The sequence below is a fragment of the Excalfactoria chinensis genome, chromosome 5 (genome assembly GCF_039878825.1).
Source record: "Excalfactoria chinensis isolate bCotChi1 chromosome 5, bCotChi1.hap2, whole genome shotgun sequence".
Classification (NCBI taxonomy): domain Eukaryota; kingdom Metazoa; phylum Chordata; class Aves; order Galliformes; family Phasianidae; genus Excalfactoria; species Excalfactoria chinensis.
In genome coordinates, this window is record NC_092829.1 from 32,983,177 (window position 1) to 33,003,719 (window position 20,543).

General features: G+C 40.8%; 1 protein-coding gene across 1 annotated transcript in view; it reads right to left on the reverse strand.

Annotated features, from left to right (window-relative positions):
- The window catches only part of MAPKBP1 (mitogen-activated protein kinase binding protein 1), a 92,642-nt gene that overhangs the window by 5,084 nt on the left and 67,015 nt on the right, over positions 1-20,543 (reverse strand). Inside the window, exons 20-30 of the mRNA XM_072337677.1 lie at positions 19,305-19,430; positions 13,163-13,311; positions 12,560-12,609; positions 11,832-12,068; positions 10,758-10,927; positions 9,129-9,274; positions 8,462-8,632; positions 7,500-7,587; positions 5,696-6,006; positions 3,987-4,898; positions 733-818 (exon numbers count right to left, since the gene is read on the reverse strand). Of these exons, the coding sequence (XP_072193778.1) occupies positions 733-818; positions 3,987-4,898; positions 5,696-6,006; positions 7,500-7,587; positions 8,462-8,632; positions 9,129-9,274; positions 10,758-10,927; positions 11,832-12,068; positions 12,560-12,609; positions 13,163-13,311; positions 19,305-19,430 (2,446 nt within the window). The remainder of the gene's footprint in view (positions 1-732; positions 819-3,986; positions 4,899-5,695; positions 6,007-7,499; positions 7,588-8,461; positions 8,633-9,128; positions 9,275-10,757; positions 10,928-11,831; positions 12,069-12,559; positions 12,610-13,162; positions 13,312-19,304; positions 19,431-20,543) is intronic.

The window sequence follows — 20,543 nt, forward strand, 5'->3', positions numbered from 1 at the left end:
TGAATGGTGATTCCTTTATACCAGGCCTAGGAGGTGCTGTTGCCCAGCTGCAGTAAAGGGCCAGTGTTTTCTTCCTTCTGTCTACCAAATGCAACAGGTCACAGGAACGCAAAGAGGTCACAGAGCTCATGCAAGCACCGAGACTGAAGCTGCTGAAGAACTCATGGCAGAAGCTCACTGTGGAAGCTCCTTGATCAGTGTAACTTGACAGATTAGCACCAAGCAAAGAAAACAAGAGTTGTTAAACAACTCTGCATGAAACAACGGTCTAGTAGGAAAGAGGAGAGGAAAATGGTTGCACACTGAATTCCCACGATAATTTACTAATCTGTTTCTTGGGCATCAAAGACAAGATAACAGAAGGGGATAGTAAAATGTAAAGTTCCTATAATATTCTGTATCTCTGAAGCATAGTATAAATACTAATTCCCCAATAGCCCTTTGAAAAAGAGCATGCTATTATTTTCAGTTTACAGATAGACAAAACAGTTTGGAAAGTGAATTGATTTGCTCAGAATGCCATAACAAGCCACTGGAAAATGCAGAAGTTGAAAAATCAGGAATCCTGCCTGCCCAGTTCAAGCTTAGGTACAGAGAAGTAAACAGCCAGGCAACTTCTTCCACTGAACTCACAGTACAGAGAATAATTAGAGTGTGTAAGCAGGCATAGTCAGTGCTCGTGGGCTGCAAAACCAATCCGTTAAAATAGATCCCGTGTCAAAGGACACTCACCGCACGGTAAAGATGAATGGCTTTGCGCATGCTGTCCTGGAGCTCAGATACCACATGCTCACATTGTTCCACACTGATGCTTGATTCTGAATGGGAGGAAAAAATAAAAAAATTAAGTAAGGTACAGATACTTCAATATCTGAGACCTCACAGCTGGGTAAAAAGCATTTCTTTACACATATTCAGAAGATCACGTGCACACAGTTCTCATTCATTTTTGTTCTACATGGACTTTCCTTCGTATTACTGATAGATGCTTATTGTTTCAAACATTCCTGTTTTTCCATTGCCTAGTTTCTTCAAAGTCAGTAATGGTCTCTATAGATTACACAGTGCTGTTACAGTCAATGATAGAGATCACATATGCCATTTTCATTCATAGTTACATTCAACTTCAAGTCTTCCAATAGCAAAGGGGTGTGATCTGAGGAGCCTCTAATTTGGCATCCACCTAGTCTGAAACCTACATACTCCCTTTTATATACTGTTCTGCACCATATATAACAATGAGCTATGGGAATGAAGGAGTATGTTGACTTATTACAGTGTTATCTAGTGAGGACTGAGCTCTAGAGGACTGCTGACTAACAAACACAATCATAAAGGAATCACACTTCTTAATGGTTCAGGGTACTGTGACACCGTAATTCAAAGACTGAAAATAAAAGCAAGGAACTAAAAAACACCACTTTCTTCCAGCCTTCACTGAGCAATACTTCCAAAGCATCAAAGCTGAAGGCCTGCAAGGCTTCAATAAACACTTCCATGAGTTAAGACGTAAATCATGAACAAGGACACTGACACACACATACAATCTGCAGTTATCTTCAATTTACAATAGCCTAGACAAAGGGCATTCAACTTCCTCTAGTTACCTAAAAAGCAGAACTTAGTCACATTACTGCTATTATTTCTGCACTTCACGACGGTTATTCTTGAACAGGTGGAAGGGGACCTCGTCTAATTTCATGAATATATGCAGAAGATGTATAAATGCTGCTAGAAGAATATCCACTCATATGTATACGTTGAAAAGCAAAAAGGTACATGAACAAATCCATCTGTATTCTTTTTCCTGAATCACTCAGCCTTGTAGAGTTTGAGCACAGTGGGCTTCAGTTCCATCCAAGGTTCTTGCCCTGCTACCCTTATTGGTTTTTTTTTGCCCTACCCTCTCCCACCTTTTTTCCTCCCAATCCCTCAAAACAGTTCTTTCTTCTCACTATTGTTCCTGGATTTCTCCTCTGACCACGGTTTTATGCTGGTCTCAGCTCTGTGAGATATCAGTCTGGAGAAAGGTCACAAATAAAATACAAATGCTTGAATAACAGGCATTTTCTGTCTGCAGAGCTCTTCAGAAACCATCAGGGAATATTAAACACAGCAACAGTATTCAGCATATCTTCAGCATTTTAACTGTAGTTGTCAAAATGCTTTCACAAAAACAGTCAAGTCTCCTGAAGAGCAAATGTTATGCAAGCAGGAAAACTGAAGGATAGAAAAATTAAGCAGAATCCAGAAGCTACAGAGCAAGTCAGAAGCAGAAAGATCTCTGACTGTCAGCCCTGCAGTACTAGTCTAAATTGACACATTATGTTCCACAGAAATCACAGCAGATTGTCCACAGCAAAAGTCAGCTTTTCCAGCATTTACCACTAAAAATACGGAAAAAGTTATTTCCAAGAAGGAGAAAGCTGACAGCTGTCAATGAGAACAAAAAAAGCGTGGATCCACTGTACTGACTAAAGGATGCTTCTGAAATACCCTGATAGGGCATGCTGTGCGCTGCACTGGGAGCTGCCTTAAAAAGCAAACAACAAAAAAGCCCCTTTTCTCTGAACCATCTGTGCTAACTCCGCAAACAGATTCCTAGCAACCCAACAAAAATCATGTGATACATTCATCGCTTGATTTCCAAGTCTAGAAGAGAAAACTTACTATGAAGTATACAAACAAATGGACTACTATTTTCCCACTGTAGAAATGATTCCACAGCTCTAAGTTGCATTTCTGTTGAAGGACACCTCATCTCAGTAAGGCTTAGAGTTTGGAAGTTTCAGACGCTCAATGTTCAACAAAGCAACTGCCCTATAGCATAACAGTAAGTCCATCAGACAAAACACAATTCCTATTTTGCATACCAGTGCTTCAATCTTACAGTGTTTGATCCCTCTAGAAATGCAAAAAGTTCAAGCAAAACCAGATTCTCTCTCTATAATGTTTTTATAATTGCATTTAAACACTGCAGTGAGTGGTAGAGCAGATTGGGACCACAAAAAGTAATTGATTAAAGTATTCTAGAAATACTCCTTCTCAGATGTGAATAAGAACAAAGCAAAAAGGCTTTTAAAACTGTTCACTGGATAGTCCCCCTAACGTGCAAGGTATCTGTGCATTGGCTGACATCCAGCTTCACACTATACAACTCAGCCGAGTAATTCAGGAAGACATTTCAGGCTTTAACACAAAAGAAAAATCACTGGAGACTTCAGCCTTGGCAGGTAGGACTTTTGATTCAGTTTGAAGTTACCAGCTAGTTTTCATTTGTTTGAAGTACCTTGAATCAGAGCTTGTAACAGATTCAAGAGCACTTTCAGCATGTAAAATAGTTCCCAGCTAGTACCTTTTTCTTCAAATTAGAGATAATTGAAAAATCCATGCAACCTGCAGACATGACAGCAGCACTCACTTTCTTGCTCTTACACATAGCTACAGCAAGGAACTCACTTTTGCTAAGCTTTATCTAATACAACAAATCTGCAGATAAGCAACTCTGAATTCTCCACACTTGCACTTATCAGCAAGTGCTTAGTGATGTAACTTCATTATCACTATTATCTTGCTAGGTCCAGCAATACATATTGGCCTGCACCTTCATTTACTGGTCAGATATACCTTGAGAAGAGCAAAATTGGTGTAACCTACATGTACTACTGGGGATTCCTAGCATGTCACTTTTCAGGACTGACCAAAAGTAATGTTTGAGTTCCTATGTGCAACTGCACAAGGAGCTGCTGAGATCTACCAACCATTCAGATATAAGATTCAGAGGAAATGGAAATTAAAGACTCAGAAAAAGATGTCAGGCTGAAGAAGAGTCTCACCATTGAGGGGATGACTTATGGAACGAGACAGGTGCAGACAGGACGAGACAGGCCAGAAGCTGGACGTAAAGAAATGTGATGGGATCGTGAAGCGGTTCACAAAGACAGAAGACAGAAGGGGGAAGATAAGAGATGGATATCCATGCACACCTGAGACCTGTGCCAAGGCAGTTACAGATGTAGGAGACCTCGGCCTGATGGGGTCTAGTGGGCAAAGTCCAGGTTGGTTGTCTAGCACACAAGCGATGCCGGTGATCCTCTCCTTACACCTGGGCAGTGTGCTTTCAGGAGACTTCAGTTGCCGGACCTCTGAAAACTCCCTCGGTTTTAGATTTGTGACCCCTGGCTCAAACTGGCAACCTGTCCTTGAAATTGTACTCTCTACTGGGCTCTCCTTAGCAAGTCCTGTTGAATTCTCTCTACCAGGAACCAGACACCCAGAAGCTTGATTCTCCTTCTTGGAGGTTCGGACCTCAGGGAGTGAAGGTTTCTTTTTACAGGCCCCAGCAGGTGACTGTGGAGACTGTGGCTCAAGCAGGGTTTTGGTTTTGGTAGTGGGTGAGAAGGAGGCCAAAGTGGGTCTATCTGGCAATGGCTTAGGAATGTCGAGAATCAGGTGTGCTCGGTTTGACGATGCCAACTTGCTGTGAAAGGACTTGGGAGACGAGCAGTTTACAATTGGCTGAAGTGCTGGCTTCACTGGATAATTTTCTTTTACTGTTAACTTCATCTTCTCAGCATCTGCTGTGGGACTGAACTGCGTCTTCTCTGCCGCTGGAGGGCTAGTCCTCCCATCAGTCAACATGTCGGTGGAGTAACCCAGGTACAGATTTTCCCCCACAGATATGCTCCTTGACATCTTAGCCCGGAAGCTGGTTGTAGGGTTCATGTAGGACTTTGGTTTTGCAGCCCTGACATCTTTGGCCAGCAGAGCACCAGATCCATCCATCTTCAACAGACTGGATGATAACGCCCTGCAATTATTAGGTCTGGGATCCTTCTCAACCACCATAAGAGTATGAGGACGCTGCTTGGCAGAAGATACCACTCCAGGACCCTTATCTGTGAAAATTAAACAGACAAACATGCCAAAAACAGACAAGAGCCTGCAGTGAATTCCAAAACTGGAAAGCAACAGAGCTGCTTCAGTCTATGTGCCTCAGCTCAGCCCCCGGAGGAGGTGTACAAAATCACCACTTCAGGTTAATATTACCAAACTTCAACACTTTCTTTTTTCCCCATCCTTCATCCTGCTCACACACAGTTGCTTACCTGCGGGGAGACCTGTTCTTAAAGCATACAGCCAGAACACCTCAGACCACCATGACTGTTAACTGAGAAGGCAGAGGAAGCAGGCAAAAACTGTCGGTTCTCTAATCTACTCACATATGCATGGAGTTGTGGTGATAAGATTCATTTTTTAAAAACAAACTTAGTGCTTAATGATGACTCCATTGAGTTGACTGTTCCAAAACTGGGGTTCCTCCACTTCTTTCACACAGAGTGCATATATACAGTAAGCTCCCCTCTTACTGCACTCTTTTTCCCTTTTTACTCCCCTCCTCACCCTTGGGAGCTTCACTTTTTGTCTGGAGCAACCACTCATGGCAGGAGGAGATTTCTTTGCAAATAGCCAATTTCACCCTTGGCATTTCTCCTCCTAAAGCTGCCAGACAAATATCAGAAACTACTAATTAGTGGACCAGCATCTGTGCTACAAAGCAAAAATATTTTCCCTTGATGGGCTAAGAATTATAAGTCACACAAGGCTTATATCTCAGAACACAAAAGATAGAAATTTAATCTCCACTCAAACCTCCCCATTTCATATATATCATCATTCCAGTTGGAGTCCTTACCCTCATGAACAAGGTCGTGAACTGACTGTGCCTTTCTCATCACTGCATTCACAGGGCCTTCTGGAAAGGATGCAATAACTCGTCCAGGAGCCATACCAACTCTGCTGGTCTCCAAGGCTGACTTGCGTTTTTTCTGGGCATAAACAGCCCGATGCAAGTTTACATTATCCAGGAGGTGGCTGTTTTCCAAAGCATCAGCAGGATGTCTGCTGTCTTTTCTCAGAGGGTCTTGAGTGAACTGACTGGTTGGAGCTAGAGACTCAGTGGACTTTGAATCCAGTATCAGATTCGATGAGGAGAGTGACAAGCGCCTAGAGAAAGCAATGAAGAAATTCTAACTAAAACAGGTAAGTATGGAGCCCTGGACAATCAAGCGTATACACTAAACCAGTTTAAAAGACTTTTCTTTTCATATCTAGACTTTTTAAAGGCACAATAATCCTAAGCTGTTAACAGTACTATTTATTCCTGGATGTATTGATCTTAAAGCATTCTACATCAGGCTACTCAATCACAAGTAGCACTGAGTCAATTTTTCAGGGAGGGACTTGTTAAAAGGTGAAGGCAAGATAGAAGGAAACTTTCCAGGCAGAGGGAAGAATGGGTAAAGTCAGGTCATGTCTCTTCTCTCAGCTCACCTTACTAACAGTAAAGTCTTTTACATTCTAAGATGCTCCAAGACAAAATAATCATAATTTGTAGCCTTATCAAAGTATAGTTACTATGAAAGTTAGTCAGTATCTTCAAGAGAAAAGTCTTGTTTCCTCACCATTTCAGACAAGTACAGAGGGCTTACCTCAGAAAGGAGGCAACGCTTAGTTTAGCATGTTTGGCAGAAAGATTAGAAGTATGGAAGTTTTCATAACCTAGAACTACTTCACTTATCACACCTCTCAAGTGCCAGTAACTTCCTTCTGCAGTTTCCAGAAGCTTATACAATAACTAACCACTGACTTTCTTCTTAAACATGAGGTTCCAATGTAAGACAGACTAGAAGGCACTCCTGACAGCAGCAACAGCTGCATCGGAATAAAGCAATGATAAAAAAATTCCATAATGTGGTGAATCTAGACATAGCTAGTAACACACAGATGTACTTAAATCCAGCTCCATTCTATGCAATTAAATTAAATTAAGCTAAGATTCCATGTTGTTATTTTGGAGGAATAAAAAGGAGGTTTGTGTTTTAAACACTTATTTACATGAATCAACTGAAGTATTTACACCACCATCTTTTGTTCCTCTTTTCTTTTTATTTTTTCGTTTTTTCTTTCTTTTTCTTTTATTCTTTTTTTAAACACCAAAGGAAAAAAGCTCAGAGAGGCCTTCTGAGATGCTTTAGGGTTGAGGACTTTTTGAAAGTATAATATATTCCCATGGGGCTTTGTACAAAACTGCAGTACCCTGTGAAGGCATGGGACTGAGAAATGAGGCTGAGTCAAGAAAGGACTGTAAAACAAAGGAGAAGTTGACAAGCCTACTTTCATTGTCCAAGCTGAATGAAATGCAAAAGAATAAACAAAGCATAAATGGTCAAGAGTAAATTAGATGACAGTGATTCCTCCAGCTTAATAAATCCAGCTATTAATCACAAAACAGTTAATCAGATTCTCAAAAGAAGAAAAAGAACAAAATAACAGTAATGCTTTAGGAAGAAATCAAACAGCTATATTGACAAAGGACAGTCGGTCCAAAACACAACCAACCTGCCAGGTGCAGAAGCCTGCTTTCTAATTTGGCCCTGGGCCTAGTACAAGACCTCACCAAAGACGGACAGACACACTCAAAACAAGCAGAATCATACCTGAGAGCTGGAGACTGGGAAAGAAAGCGAGATGAAATGCTGAGGTTTTCAGTTCTTTCCAAACTCCTGCATGAACCACCTAAGCATTCTGCTTAAATGAGGGGGGGAAGGAAAAAAGAAAAAAAATTAAAATTAAAAAAAAAAAAAAAAAAAGGAAAAAAAAAAGAGAAATTTAGTTACAGAACAAATAAACATTCTGATATACACAGTTTCTCCTCACAGGGACTGTTGAATGCATTTCCCCCTCCCCCCACATTCAAGAGGATTTTTTGAGCTCAAACAACAGAATTAAATTGCCTTTGCCTTTTCTGTTCTACTTAGATTATTCTGCCTTAAACTGCTAATCTCCCTAAAGGGTATGCCTCCTCCTCCTTCTCTTCCTTTGTGTCCTATCCTGCCTGTAGGACTGTGAGGTACTGGCATCAAGCAGGAAACAAAACAATCAATGGGAAAAAAATAATAATACTAGTAAAACTGACAGCTCACACAGATACCGCTACGTGCAACCATTATCAATTCTAGAAAGATACGCTTTGTTCTGGAGTTGGTCAATAGAGATTAACCAGCTCCTTTGCCACTCTGATGTCTCCCCTTATTCTCCCCCTCCACCCAGTATTTCAGTCTTTTCTTTTGTGACATTTGTTATGTCTTAACATACCACTAGAGGCCACTACACGCCACCTATGGGGACACACATACAATTAATAGTCACATAAACCAGGAAAAACTCGTGCTAGAACAAGAGAACCACTCTTCAGGATTCTAAGGACAATAATTAACCCAAACTAACATAGACTTCAATCTGATCCACAGAGAGTTAAACACACACACCAAAAGACTTGCCAGATGCCTCTCATCTTCAGGCATCTCTTCACTAAATCCCTGTTTCCCCCTCCTTGTACATTTCTGCACGGCAGAATGTCCTCCCAGAGAAAGTGCTCCAACTAAGGAGAGAGCCGTACCTTTTCCATCAGTGCTGCCCAGGGTCTCAAAATGCTGCTTGAGGAACTTCTCCTGATCAGGTATCTGAGGAATTTCTCCCACTAGCACGCTGGTACCCACATCCTCCTCTCCTTCCTCTCCCTCCAGATCTGAGATGCCGTCCACACTCAGGGGCTCAGTGCTTTCAGAATCTGGGGAAAGGCACAAACAAAAACAAAAAGAAAATAAAAGCTGTAGCAGCATAATCACAGTAATGATTAAAAAAGATATTCACCAAAGATGCTAAACTACGCAACTTAAACCTGAAGTGCTACAGTTGCCAAGTCAATCAGCATGAAGTGCAAATTCTCCAGTCTGTTCTAACACCCAAACAGCACAGCCTATGGGATAATCAATAGCAAGCCTGTCTCCTCAAGCTAGTGAGAGAAAAAGTCAAAGGTTTACATGGCAAGTGCACTTCAACCAATTGCTTCTTCAGTGGCTTCACTGAAGCACCTGTTCAGATGAGCCTGAATCTTTACAGCACTACTAGCACAACTAACAGGAATGTGACCTGAGCTCAGTTCATGAAGAGGACTGAGTACTTAGAGATCAGGATCACAGTTGATAAACACAGCACAACACAGTTCAACCACGTTCCTGTGGTGTTTCACATCAGGTACAAATTATAACATCTTTGCATCTTACCTTCATTTGGATGGTCTGGGCTGGATAGACGACTGCTGCTGTAATCGACAGAGCAGGCACTGTCTGGACTATGTTTGTCTGGACATCCATTGCTCTGATAATTTCTATTTAGCTTCCCATGGGGCAGTGCTTTTACCTGGAACTCACTACAAGAGAGACAGGAAAGATACAGCACTAGAAGAGATTTGTTTTAGATGTAAAGAAGAGTGCTGTCTAACTTTAAGGCCTTACCTGTGTTAATAACAACCTTGATTACAAAATTAAGGCTTTAAAGAGAAAAAGAAGTTCACTTCTTTCATGATTATACATTTTTTTGCATTTCATTAAGCTTGGACAGTGAAGTCTCAAGGGGATTGTCTGACTTTCTGGGCGTTGTCAGTTTCCCATGATTACAAGGTATCAGCACTACACTACCCTGGCTTGATTTCCAGCACAGCTGGAGAACAAACAGTGGTCTACTTGATGAAGATGAGTCTCACATAGGGCACATGATACAAACTCCAGATTGACAGCCATTTTAGTCCTAATGCAGTAATTTTTTTCATGTTTTAAGCCCATTTCTTTGAGTCACATTAGTGTTACAGAACAGAGAAGATTTGATTGGAGTGAAACTAATTTACTGAAGAATATCATGTAAAAATAAAGTACTGCATGACAGAGTTCCTCATTTCTTTCGTGACTCTGAGTCATACTCTATTGAGTGACACAGATGCTGTTCTTTTTGTCCGATGCCTGAGGGTAATACAAGGAAGACTGCAGAAGTCACTCAGTGGGACTGAATGGCAAGAACAACGTGCAAAATGTGGATACTTTGAGATATGTCCAGCCCATATCCAGCATCAACAGCATGCCTCCACTGGATACACACTGGAACAGCACATGGGTTTGTCCATACTGTTATCGTAGTACAGTTTAAGAAGTAAATCAAGAGAAACTGAGAAAAAAACTAGCAGCTTCAGCTGCAAAATCTTCGCATGTACTCTCTTGTGTAAAAGTCTGCCTAAAGCTATTAGCTCATTCTTTGTAAGAGAGGAGGAAGAGACATAGGAAATTAAACAGTTATTAGCATCAGGTTAAGAGGGGAAGAATAATATTTGGGAAGGAAAAATGGCATGTGAAATAATATGGAAAATTCAGTAAGGTAAAATTAAAACAGAAGAAATAGCAGAGGAAGGATAAAGGTTCTCCACTGTCTCCAGTATCCCTGCAAATTCTAACTCATGTAGCTTATTGCATTTCCCACAACAGCATCATCACATACTACATGTGTTAGATTCTAGCCCAATTACGTTTGAAATCATCACAAATGATAGTGTCGCATCATTTCTCCTGGGCAGATGGTTTTCCAGCTTCTGAATTTTCTTCTGCTTATTTCAGCCCACATGAGGGAGAAAGCAAAATACTGGAAGAGGCTGCTAATGTGCAGCCTCACATGAAAGATCATTTTAATGGTGCTTTCTTCGTTTCAGCCTCCTTTAGCATCAGGATGTCATAAAACCCTCAACTAAATACATCTGGCATCAATTAGACAGTGAGTCAACTCATCCAAGTTACCATACAAGCTGCAAGCAAACTAAAACAAGAAAGGTCTAAGCCACACACAGCAGAAGGCTTATTTTTGTTTTTAACCTGCTAGGGTCTGTGGGATGGATTTCATCTTGTTCAGGGTAGATTACGCACTCCTCACTCTCAGATGGTTCCAGTTCCTGAGAGAAAATCCCCTCTTCGCAAGACAGGAGCCGAATCACTTGAGGTCGTACACAAGATCGGCTGTCTTGGGGAGCTATTGAGCTTCCAACCTAGTAAAAAATACAGATTAGGTATCACCGGTGTTTTTACTTGAAGTCAGCAGCTGTTATGCAGAGCTAGAAAGTACACATTACAGCACAGAATATAATAAAAAAAGTCTGAGATTAGAAGGCAGCACTTCTATGTCTCTCCTTCTCTTCCTCATCTAGGAAATTCAACTGTTGTAGTTTCCTATTATAATCTTGATTTGTAATCCCCTAAAATTCTATAGTGAATGCTGGACTCCTCACACCTCTCTGTCCTCATAAGAGAAGCATAAACTACCCAGAAGCAGTTGCTTCTGTTACCTTTTACAGACTAATCAGGCATAGTTCAGAAAAGTCTGTGGGCCAAAGCTAAAAATCACTGGCTGATTTGCACACAGCGAGTCCTGAAGTCACAAAATTACAACAGAAAGAAAAGCTAATGAGGGTAGGCACCAGAACAGGCTGCTGCTAGAAAACAGGTATTAATCTTCTGAAGTATTAGCACGAGTTGCTTGCTGTGGCCAAGAGACAGATCATGGCTATGTTTCAAGGATGACAATAATCTAGCACAACCCACAGCTAAGGGTTGAGCCACATTTCAATTGCTACTGGAGTTAGTTTTCCTAACAGGAAATTGGGCACACATGCATGTAATTCCATGCTCAGCTTGTTTTAACCACAAATAATAAAGGAACTAAGAGAAAATACAAGGTATTCCCTGTGTCTTTGGAAGGAAACCCTGATCCCCTATGTGCTCTGCACTGAGTACTAACTACGACAGAGCTGAGCACTTTTCTCAGAAGGCATTTAAAGTTCCATTTCAATATATAAAGAATGGCAGCACACAGTAATAAATACACGTAACAAAAAGAGGCAGGACAGATGTACTTGGGGTGGATTCAGCTCCACCGAGAAGCACCACCCTTACTTTGTTGATGTGCACGGGGAGATCTGCCTGTTCTTCTCTATCATCCCCATTGCTGTTTTGAGACAGTGAATCTCGACTTGGAGAACGGGAAACAGAGAAAGACTCCAACTGACGCAAGTCAAGCATGGATTTCACAGTCATTTCTATATTGTTGGTTGGCTGGGACCAGCGCCCACGTTGCCGAGGCACCTTGTTCATTGGTGCCTCTGAACGCTGGATTGCTGCTATCTCTTTGGCCTGAAGGAAAATGAAAGAAAGACGGTCTTAAGGATTCAGCTGACAGAAAAACAGGACAGAAGACATTCAGCCCATAGCAAAACACAATTATGTCAGTTTTCATATAAGCCCCAAAGCTCTCCATCAGTTTAAATTTCCTCTCTTAATCTTAAATTACAGTTTTGTTGCAGTTTTTCACATGACTCAGCATCTAAGTGCCTAACTCACATCTAAGGATATAATGAGGATATAATTCAGGCCAGAAATGAAGGGGCCCAAAGCATAACATCTGATGGAAAGATACAGATGTGGATAGTTGAAGGGAAACAGTCTCTTAACTAAGCATGATTTCACCATCCCAAATTATTCATCACCGAGGAGCTTCTCAGTGTTTTCCCACTGCAGCTGTACCTTTTCCAGTAGTGTAAATAAAGAGTTTTTAATCTACATATGAAATTTCTTTTCCACTTTCCCTGTCATTAGAACTACAGTTTGGAAGTTTAGCAACTCACCCTCCTCATTTCCCAATGGGAAAGGCTTCTTGAGAGGGTAAGATCTGGATCTGGAAAGGGAAAAAGATATATACCTGGTTGACATCCTCGGCTATCAGTTTGCCTTTCTGAAACATCTCTTACCTCATCTTTTCTCCACTGCAGCATTTCTATACCACCTGAACCATGCACCACCAAGACAACGTTTTCTTGTGCACCACCAAATTGTTATACCAAATTTCTAACAGACAATTTGACGTATTGTTTTCTCTGACTCAGCAGAACATTTGCCACTGCGTAGTGGTCCATCAAAGGCTTGGGGGGAAAAAAAAAGAGTTTCTGTGGACATTAGAACTGAACCCCAAAGCACTAGTTCAAAAACTGCCCGACCAGCTGGGACTAGCAGGAGACGTGGCAATTTAACAAGTGAGCTCTGAAATACACCCTTCTTTAGATGCTGGAATTGGCAACGTTACCTACTGTTGCTGAACCATCCATTTCTGTCTTGGACTTTCTCTTTCTGCCCATACCTTATTGCCCCTAACTCAGCATCTTGTCTCTTGCCCACTTCACACTCATAACATTTTTTCTCCATCTCTGCCCATGCCCCCCTTCCATTATTACCTGAATCTCTCTCAGTGTTGCAGTTGGACTGAACATGGAAAGACTGCAGCCCACTTAATTCATCTTCGTCGTTCCCTTCATCTTCACCATCCTTGTCGCTGTCTGATGAAAGTGCTGGCACAGAGGATAGGGCAGAGATGGATTCGTGCCTGGGAGGCAAGAATTTGAAGTATTACAGTCTGTCTCAAGAACTGCTCACCATTTAAAATCTTACAGTTTTCCATCTTATCCCCACCATAGATAACACTCAGAAGGTGTCTCGACACTAACAAACAGCCCTAGTACTAGCAAAATTCATTCTTTGAGAAACAAGGCAAATTAAACCCTACAAAACAGCATGTAGAAACTTCTATTGAAATTATCTCTTGCATGTGGAAGGATCACAGAAATTAGAGCAAAAGTAAGTGAGCCAGAGTAGTTCAAGAGGAATAAAACTTGGCCTTCCTTTTCAGAGCTAGGACAGCATAGCATATTTGAAAGTCAAGTGTTTTTCCCACCCGTAAGCATTTTCTCTCTGGAATTATTCTGCACATCAAAAATGTCATAGCCATATTCCCTGTTTGACAGCAACTAGATACATGGCAAATTATATCACGTAGGAGTCAGTTCACATCAAGGACTGCACCATGCAGAACCTGTATAAACAGCCCACACATTGTAAGAGTTCCATGCTGCAATTTTTAGCCTTAAGGCGCAAGGAATAATGTAAAACATACTTTGGGAAGATCTTCAAACAAAGTAGATCAAACTAGCATTTCCACACAGACCTCAGAGACATGAGCACAGAATTTCCCAACAACTAAGGACACTTACCTGCACCAAACTATTATCTCTTCCTTTTTTTTCACCCTTTTTCCTGTCCCTCCCCTCATCCCTTCATTCAAAGAAACCAAACGATTTAATCCACTTTGGACAACAATTAAACAAATGCAGAATCCCAAAAATAAATTTGAGTAGCATCCACTCTATGGCCTTAAACTACAGTGCCAAACTCATCACTAGTGACGTTTATAAAATATTGCTGGTGGGTGTTGAGTACCAAGCATTATTCACGAGATAAATATAGTTCATTTACCAGATGCAAAGTAGCCTGGCCAGGAACCAAGTTCTCCTGCAGCTGACAAATAGCAGACAATATTAAAACATAGTTTAACACTAGTTAAGGTATTATAATTTTTCCTCTTCCCACATGTGGCATGACTTTAATTTCCATTTTATTAGGAGTGGCTGAGCAATAATTACCCAGTCTTTTCAGATGAGCTTTAAGGTGTGCTGGCAAAAGAAGAACAAACTGACAGGGCAGTCTGTTGAGTCTTCAAGTGAAATGGTTTCATGTTGGCTGCACTATTTTTGACATATGAGTTTGTCAGTCTCTTCATCTTTTCCACCGTTGTCTTATGTGTCCATCTTGTCATTCTCATGTTCTTGTGTCTGAGCAGGGGAATCCCAATGAAGTGAAAGCTATGACGTCATTTATCTTGCAAGGTATATTACGTTTATATATAGTAGGCATTATTAATTTTGTATCAGTGACTCTGACAGCATCTTTCTGCTTGTGCTTATCAGACTTGTATGTGCAGTTTATGAAGGAAGAAGGACTGGATTATTAGACCTCTTAACATCTAACCGGTTGGATGTTTCACTACAAGGAGGTGATGTGGCAAGGTAAGGTAACGTGTTTGCTGAATTCCTGCATGTCCTGTCATTTGTATAAATGGAGAAGGGAGGATTGCTATCAGTGTGTTTCATGTTACAAACAGAAGGACAACCTCTGTTCCTCAGATGGGGACTGAAAAAATTAGCAAGGGGAAAAGAGAAAAAAAATATATATATATATATGTTCCAGCATCCTCAAGGAGTTTAGTAAGAAAATGTAAAACATATTTGGGAAGTTAGATGGGCTTCTTTTTTTTTGTTTGTTTGTTTGTTTTTACCTCATATAAAGTGCCAAACAAGTTACAAAGTCAGATGCATCCAGTATGAAAGCAAGGTTGTCTTGCATTACCCAGCAAAAAATTCAAGAACCCTTCCACATCCTTGTTTTCACAACTCTCATATGCCTTTCCAATTCAGTCCTGTGACTCAAATGAGAATAAATGAATGGGGGGTTTTCAAAAGCACCTTCAGGCCAATTACTTCAATCTTTGATACTCCTGAAAATGAAACCTAGATTAACAATGGTTGAGTGTTGTTCCTGTCCAGGTCAATCCCTCAATTCAGACTTCACTTCTTTCTCCCTTCTTTTCCTGCCTTCCTCCATGTGTGCTGAATTATCTTCTAAGCGCACTCCACACATCTCCTCAGAACACTTCATCAGCTCTCATTCATTCTTAGATGGAAGTCAGAGTAATACAGTATGAAGTTACAAGCATGAGAAGTCCTTCAGAATGAGCTGAAAGCATTCTGAAAGCCAAGGAAGATGACTTCTGGGTTTTTGCTGAATTCTTTTTGAAAGCAGATTCAGTCAACCTCAACAAAGCATCATTATATTCGAATGAATGTTTCACAGTAGGTATTCCAAAGCTGCATGTACAGACATGTCCAGGTCTCACAATACACACAGCTAACTTTGAGCAAGGATTTTATTAGTCCTTGCTCTTCTTCCTTTGCTAAGGAGCTACTCCCTTCTAGCACCATGCCCAGGTCTTGCTCTCTGTGGTTTCTGCAGGGTCCGATAGCAAAAGGTCAAAGGCAGAGCTGGACCTTCAGTTAGACACTTATATAATACAGCTCTAGTTTTAAAACATCCAATGCTAGGGGGTACTCTGTATTATTTTACATGTCCTGAATTTAACCCCTTTTTCTTTTCTTAAAATAACACAAGAACAAAACATAAGAATGTCAGTTATCCATTTAAACAGATGTGTTATCAGTACTGCCACTCTGATCTTGTCCTACTTAAATCATCAGCTTTAGACACCTACTTATCAAACTTTAACACATTATGTGGTAGGGCACACCAGTGGATTCCACCCTCTGCCAAATGCCTCAGAGTTTTCAAATGGAAGTTACCCAACTTTTCCTGACAGAAAGATCACAGTGTCTTCTGAGCTTCCCTGGTGTTAAAACCAAGGCAGCTCAACACAGACTCAGGCGCCACTTTTGATCTGGCATCAAAAGCCTAACCTATTCTGAGACATGGAAACTGCACAGCTTTCCTGGACTGGACTAAAGCCCCACTGAGAATTTGATAAGGAGCAGCTCTTTCCAATTAGATCCAAGGGCACACTGTACTTCTTTGGAAAGCATATGTTAATTTTAGACAATTTAATCTGGATAACATTTCTATCTCCTGCTATTTATACTAGTGCTTCAACCAGTAACATAAAAAGTGACTTTAAAAATCAAAATGTATAAACAAGGCTATAATCCCTCTAAACATTCCACAGTAAAATCAGTTTCAAACTTCCCTTCCAAAAGCTTGAGACAAGCTTTTCTAAACAATAAACGCATACTTGGATCAAAATCAAAACTGTATTAAAAGGATTCTACAAGACTCCTTTGCTGAAAACACAGATGTCTCAAAACCAAAATGCATCAGCAACATCAGCTGAATCCAAGTTCTTTATCCTGAGCAATCAGAGCCCCTTGTGTTCAGCAGATAAGAGGTAAGCATACGTCAGCAATTCTTCAACCAGAGACATAACTGGAAGCTACATGGAAAACTGTGGGTCATACAGGTCACATTAGTTCCAAAATAAACCAACATCCCATCAAAGGAGACAGAGAAACCATTCAGAGCAGCAGCTTTAGTCTCTCCAGAAGTTCTTGGAAGAAATAAAAAAGCTAGAACTAGATTTGAAAGCTTGGATGGGGAGAGGTTATGAGAGAGGATTACAAAACCTTAAAGAAGACAGATGGCTGGATGCAGAACTATAGTTTAAAGCTCACAAAGCCAGAGAACTTTCAACAAAACCAGCGGAAGTGTGGTTTAAAACAGAAAACAATGTTTCTTTCCACAGAGAGAAGTGAACTCCTGCATCTCATCACAAAGTGGGGGTACAGAAGGAGAGATTATTACAAAGTTCCAAAGGGATTTATACAAATTCATTGAACAGTGACCAATTACTAAAGGGAACACACAGATGTACCTCCTAACACCCCAGATGCAACAACTGAGCATAAGGCGAGCACTCTGTAAAGGTCTATATAACAAAACTCTTAGAGTGTTTCACTAAGTAGAGACAGAATACTGAACTTTATGAAACAGTGGTTTGACCCAGAAAGGCATGTTCTGTGTTTACATTCCAGAGGTTATTCACCTGGGTTAATCCCTGCCCTGACAGTTGCAGCTGGACAGAGAGAACGCTCCAGCTCCCCACTGCCTCCTCAGCTCCATTCTTCTTCCCCAGTATTATCCTGGTTATTCATCTTACCATACTCTCACATTATGGAACTAGTAGAATGCTCCCATCAAATTCTAGCAATACCATTCTAAACAAAACCTAGTCAAACAAACATCATACTATCAGGCACAGAGCTTTGTTATGCTACTCTGAGTCTTTTTGAGACAACAGGTTTTATATCACTAAGTGCACTCTCCACTGCAACCAACACATACAGACTCGAAACACAACCGAAACAGATACAAGGCATCTACAAAACCAGATTCATTTGTTTCCCTTCTCCCACCTCAGTAATGCTGGTCCAATAAGCTCTTCCTCCATATTCAGTCCCAATCCAAAATGCTCTGGAGTTACGTTTTTGTTGATCTCCCTTGACCACAGCGGTCGATCAAAACTGAAAACAAACTTTCAAAGCTGATCAAACAAGAAGATTCCAAGCTTGCAAAGAGGTTACCAAACAAGTTTAATAAAGTGCTGAAGTTGGCGTGGCACTAACACCGCCCTTTAGCAAGCATGTGTGACGGAAGCAAGTATCACCTAATGCGGAAGAGAACTGGGATTATCTGTCACAGGCTGAGCCTCAGTAGGGTAAGGCTGCAGCTGCTGGAATAATGGAGTCTGCTATAAAAAGCACATAGCTTGACAGTTCCAGAATTTTGGCTAGAAAAAAGCCTTCACGAGTTCTCTCATATCATTACTGAAAACACTTCCTAGGCAAGAGCTGTTTCAAGAATGAGCAGATCGAGACCTTCCCAAAGGAAACTATGCAGACAGACTTGTTCAAATGCTACTTGCTCCTTAAGGGAGTGGGAAGTTCCTTGTGATACTCTAACAACCAGTATGGTAAGTCTTCCAATGCTTCGGCACCTTTATATCCAAAACTCAAATCGTAGACATTTGGAGAAGAAAACTGTGGGACATAGCATAAGAAGGGTCCACTTATCCTTTCCCCCCCCTCCCCCCCCAGTCTGATCCCACATCAGCTTGGTCAGGACTTCTTCCTGCACTGTTTTTGGTCAAATGAGTCTCAGCTACATACTAACTACAGAGAAACTAAACACATTACACTAGTAAATTATGGTTCTCTGCCACTCATGTTCTGTATAAAAACAGGGTATGTTTTTAAGCACCACTTTTTAAAGAAAGGTCACCAGATAAACTTAGATCTATTCAGTTCGTAGGCTGCTTTTAAGATATGTTGTTTACTTAGCAAAAGTAATAGTATGATTCAGCTGGCAAGAACTTCTCATAGAAATTATTTTTATATTTATTATTTATAATTAAAGGTGACCTTTCTTCAAAGCCTCCTGGAAACAGTTAAAGAAACAGCACAACTGTAAGAACTATTTCGGAATTATAATCAGCATGGCTAATTCATACAGCTCACAGGCATATTTCAGTACTGGCACTGCAGAAAACAGTCTCTAACTTCCATTTCAACCCAGACCCACAGAACTTTATTCATGAAGCAGCAAATCTTCCCTGGTGGGAATCTCAGTACTGCTAGACAAACTGCTTATTAAAAGTTTCTGACTGCATCAGTAAACTAAATTAAGACGCCAGTGGCATTATATGCATACTGCAATCAGTGAAGCAACACTAGGTAAGCCTGTCTGGAAGACCACAGTCAGGTTTCTGTACCCAAAGGAAAGGCACAAATACCACAAGAGATCAGTCAGAACTTTTCAAATACTATTAGTAGAAACAGAAGAAATTTTTCAGTTGAACCCCAGTGCCATACTTCTCACTTTAAGCTCTACAAAGCCAGCAAGCTCCTCTCTGTCTATTCTGCTCACCTCATAAGTCCAGCTGTCTTGCGTGGAGGAGACTTTTCTGCCTGCTTCCCCCTCTGCTTCATGTCAGATAGTCGCTGCCGCATGTTGATAGTCATCTCTGAGCTCAGACGCCAGATGAAGATACAACTGAAAGAAGGAAAGGTGAAGTTGGGTTTAAGTCTCCGTTCAGTCTATTGAAATTATCAATTCCCTTTGCAACAGCAAACAAGACTTTTGAGTTGTGGTAGGGAGAAACAGAGTAGCAGCATCATGGAAACTCAATCCCACCACAAGCCTCATGACAAAAAGGTAAAACCTGCCTTGCAAAGGTTCCCTACAGACCAGAGTAACTGCAGAGATTTGTGCAGACTCATGTCTGATCCTGTACCTTTATTTCTCTATCAGCTTTTCAAAAGAGTTTAAGAAAAGGAAGCAAACTGTCATCTCACTGGTCTCCTTTTCTGCATTTCTTCTTTTCTGCAGAAACCTGGCTTTAAAAACAATTCCACACCATATCAGAGAAAATAGTATTTCATCTTCAGCTAATAGAAAATAAAGCAAACAGTATTTCCTTTGAAATATAATCTCAGCACTGACTAATTCTTTTCATCTCACCCATCTTTCCTGTCTAGCTGGATGTACTTACACTGATGTAGAAACAGAAGTGGTGTTACTTATAACATCCTGCATGATACTTGGGAATCCAAAGAGAATTTAAACAAGTTCTTCGAGAATTGGCAGTGTCACCATATTCATTGGTACTACAGTTGACTAAGGGACCTTCAAACAAGAGCCTTTCCCTGTTCCCTTGCTAGTTCGTAAAAATTCATCTGCTTCACCATTTTGAACAACGACCACGAATTTTTGGTCTCCCAAGCCTAAGAAAAAATGCCAAAAGCAACAGTATCTTTTCCACTTACTTTGTCTCATAGAAAGGTATTTTAAAAGGTTTCATTTTCATGCCACACCAAAAGGAAACAAACAAACAAGAAAAGTCTGTGGAGATCTTTGCAAAAAGCTGACAGTTCTCACCCCTCAGTCCTATTTGTTTATGACAAAGCTCAGGAACGTCACTCCCAGCTATTCAAGCCACATGCAGACACAGAAGCTTCTCATCAACAGCTGTCATTCCCCTCCTCAGATTTTTAGCAAAGAGAAAGTTGTGAGGCACTGCATCTGGGCTCTATGGCAACCCTAGGCAGCCAGCTGCTTCTCCTCAAACAGCAGCTCTCTTGAACATAACAGCAACTATAATTGGCT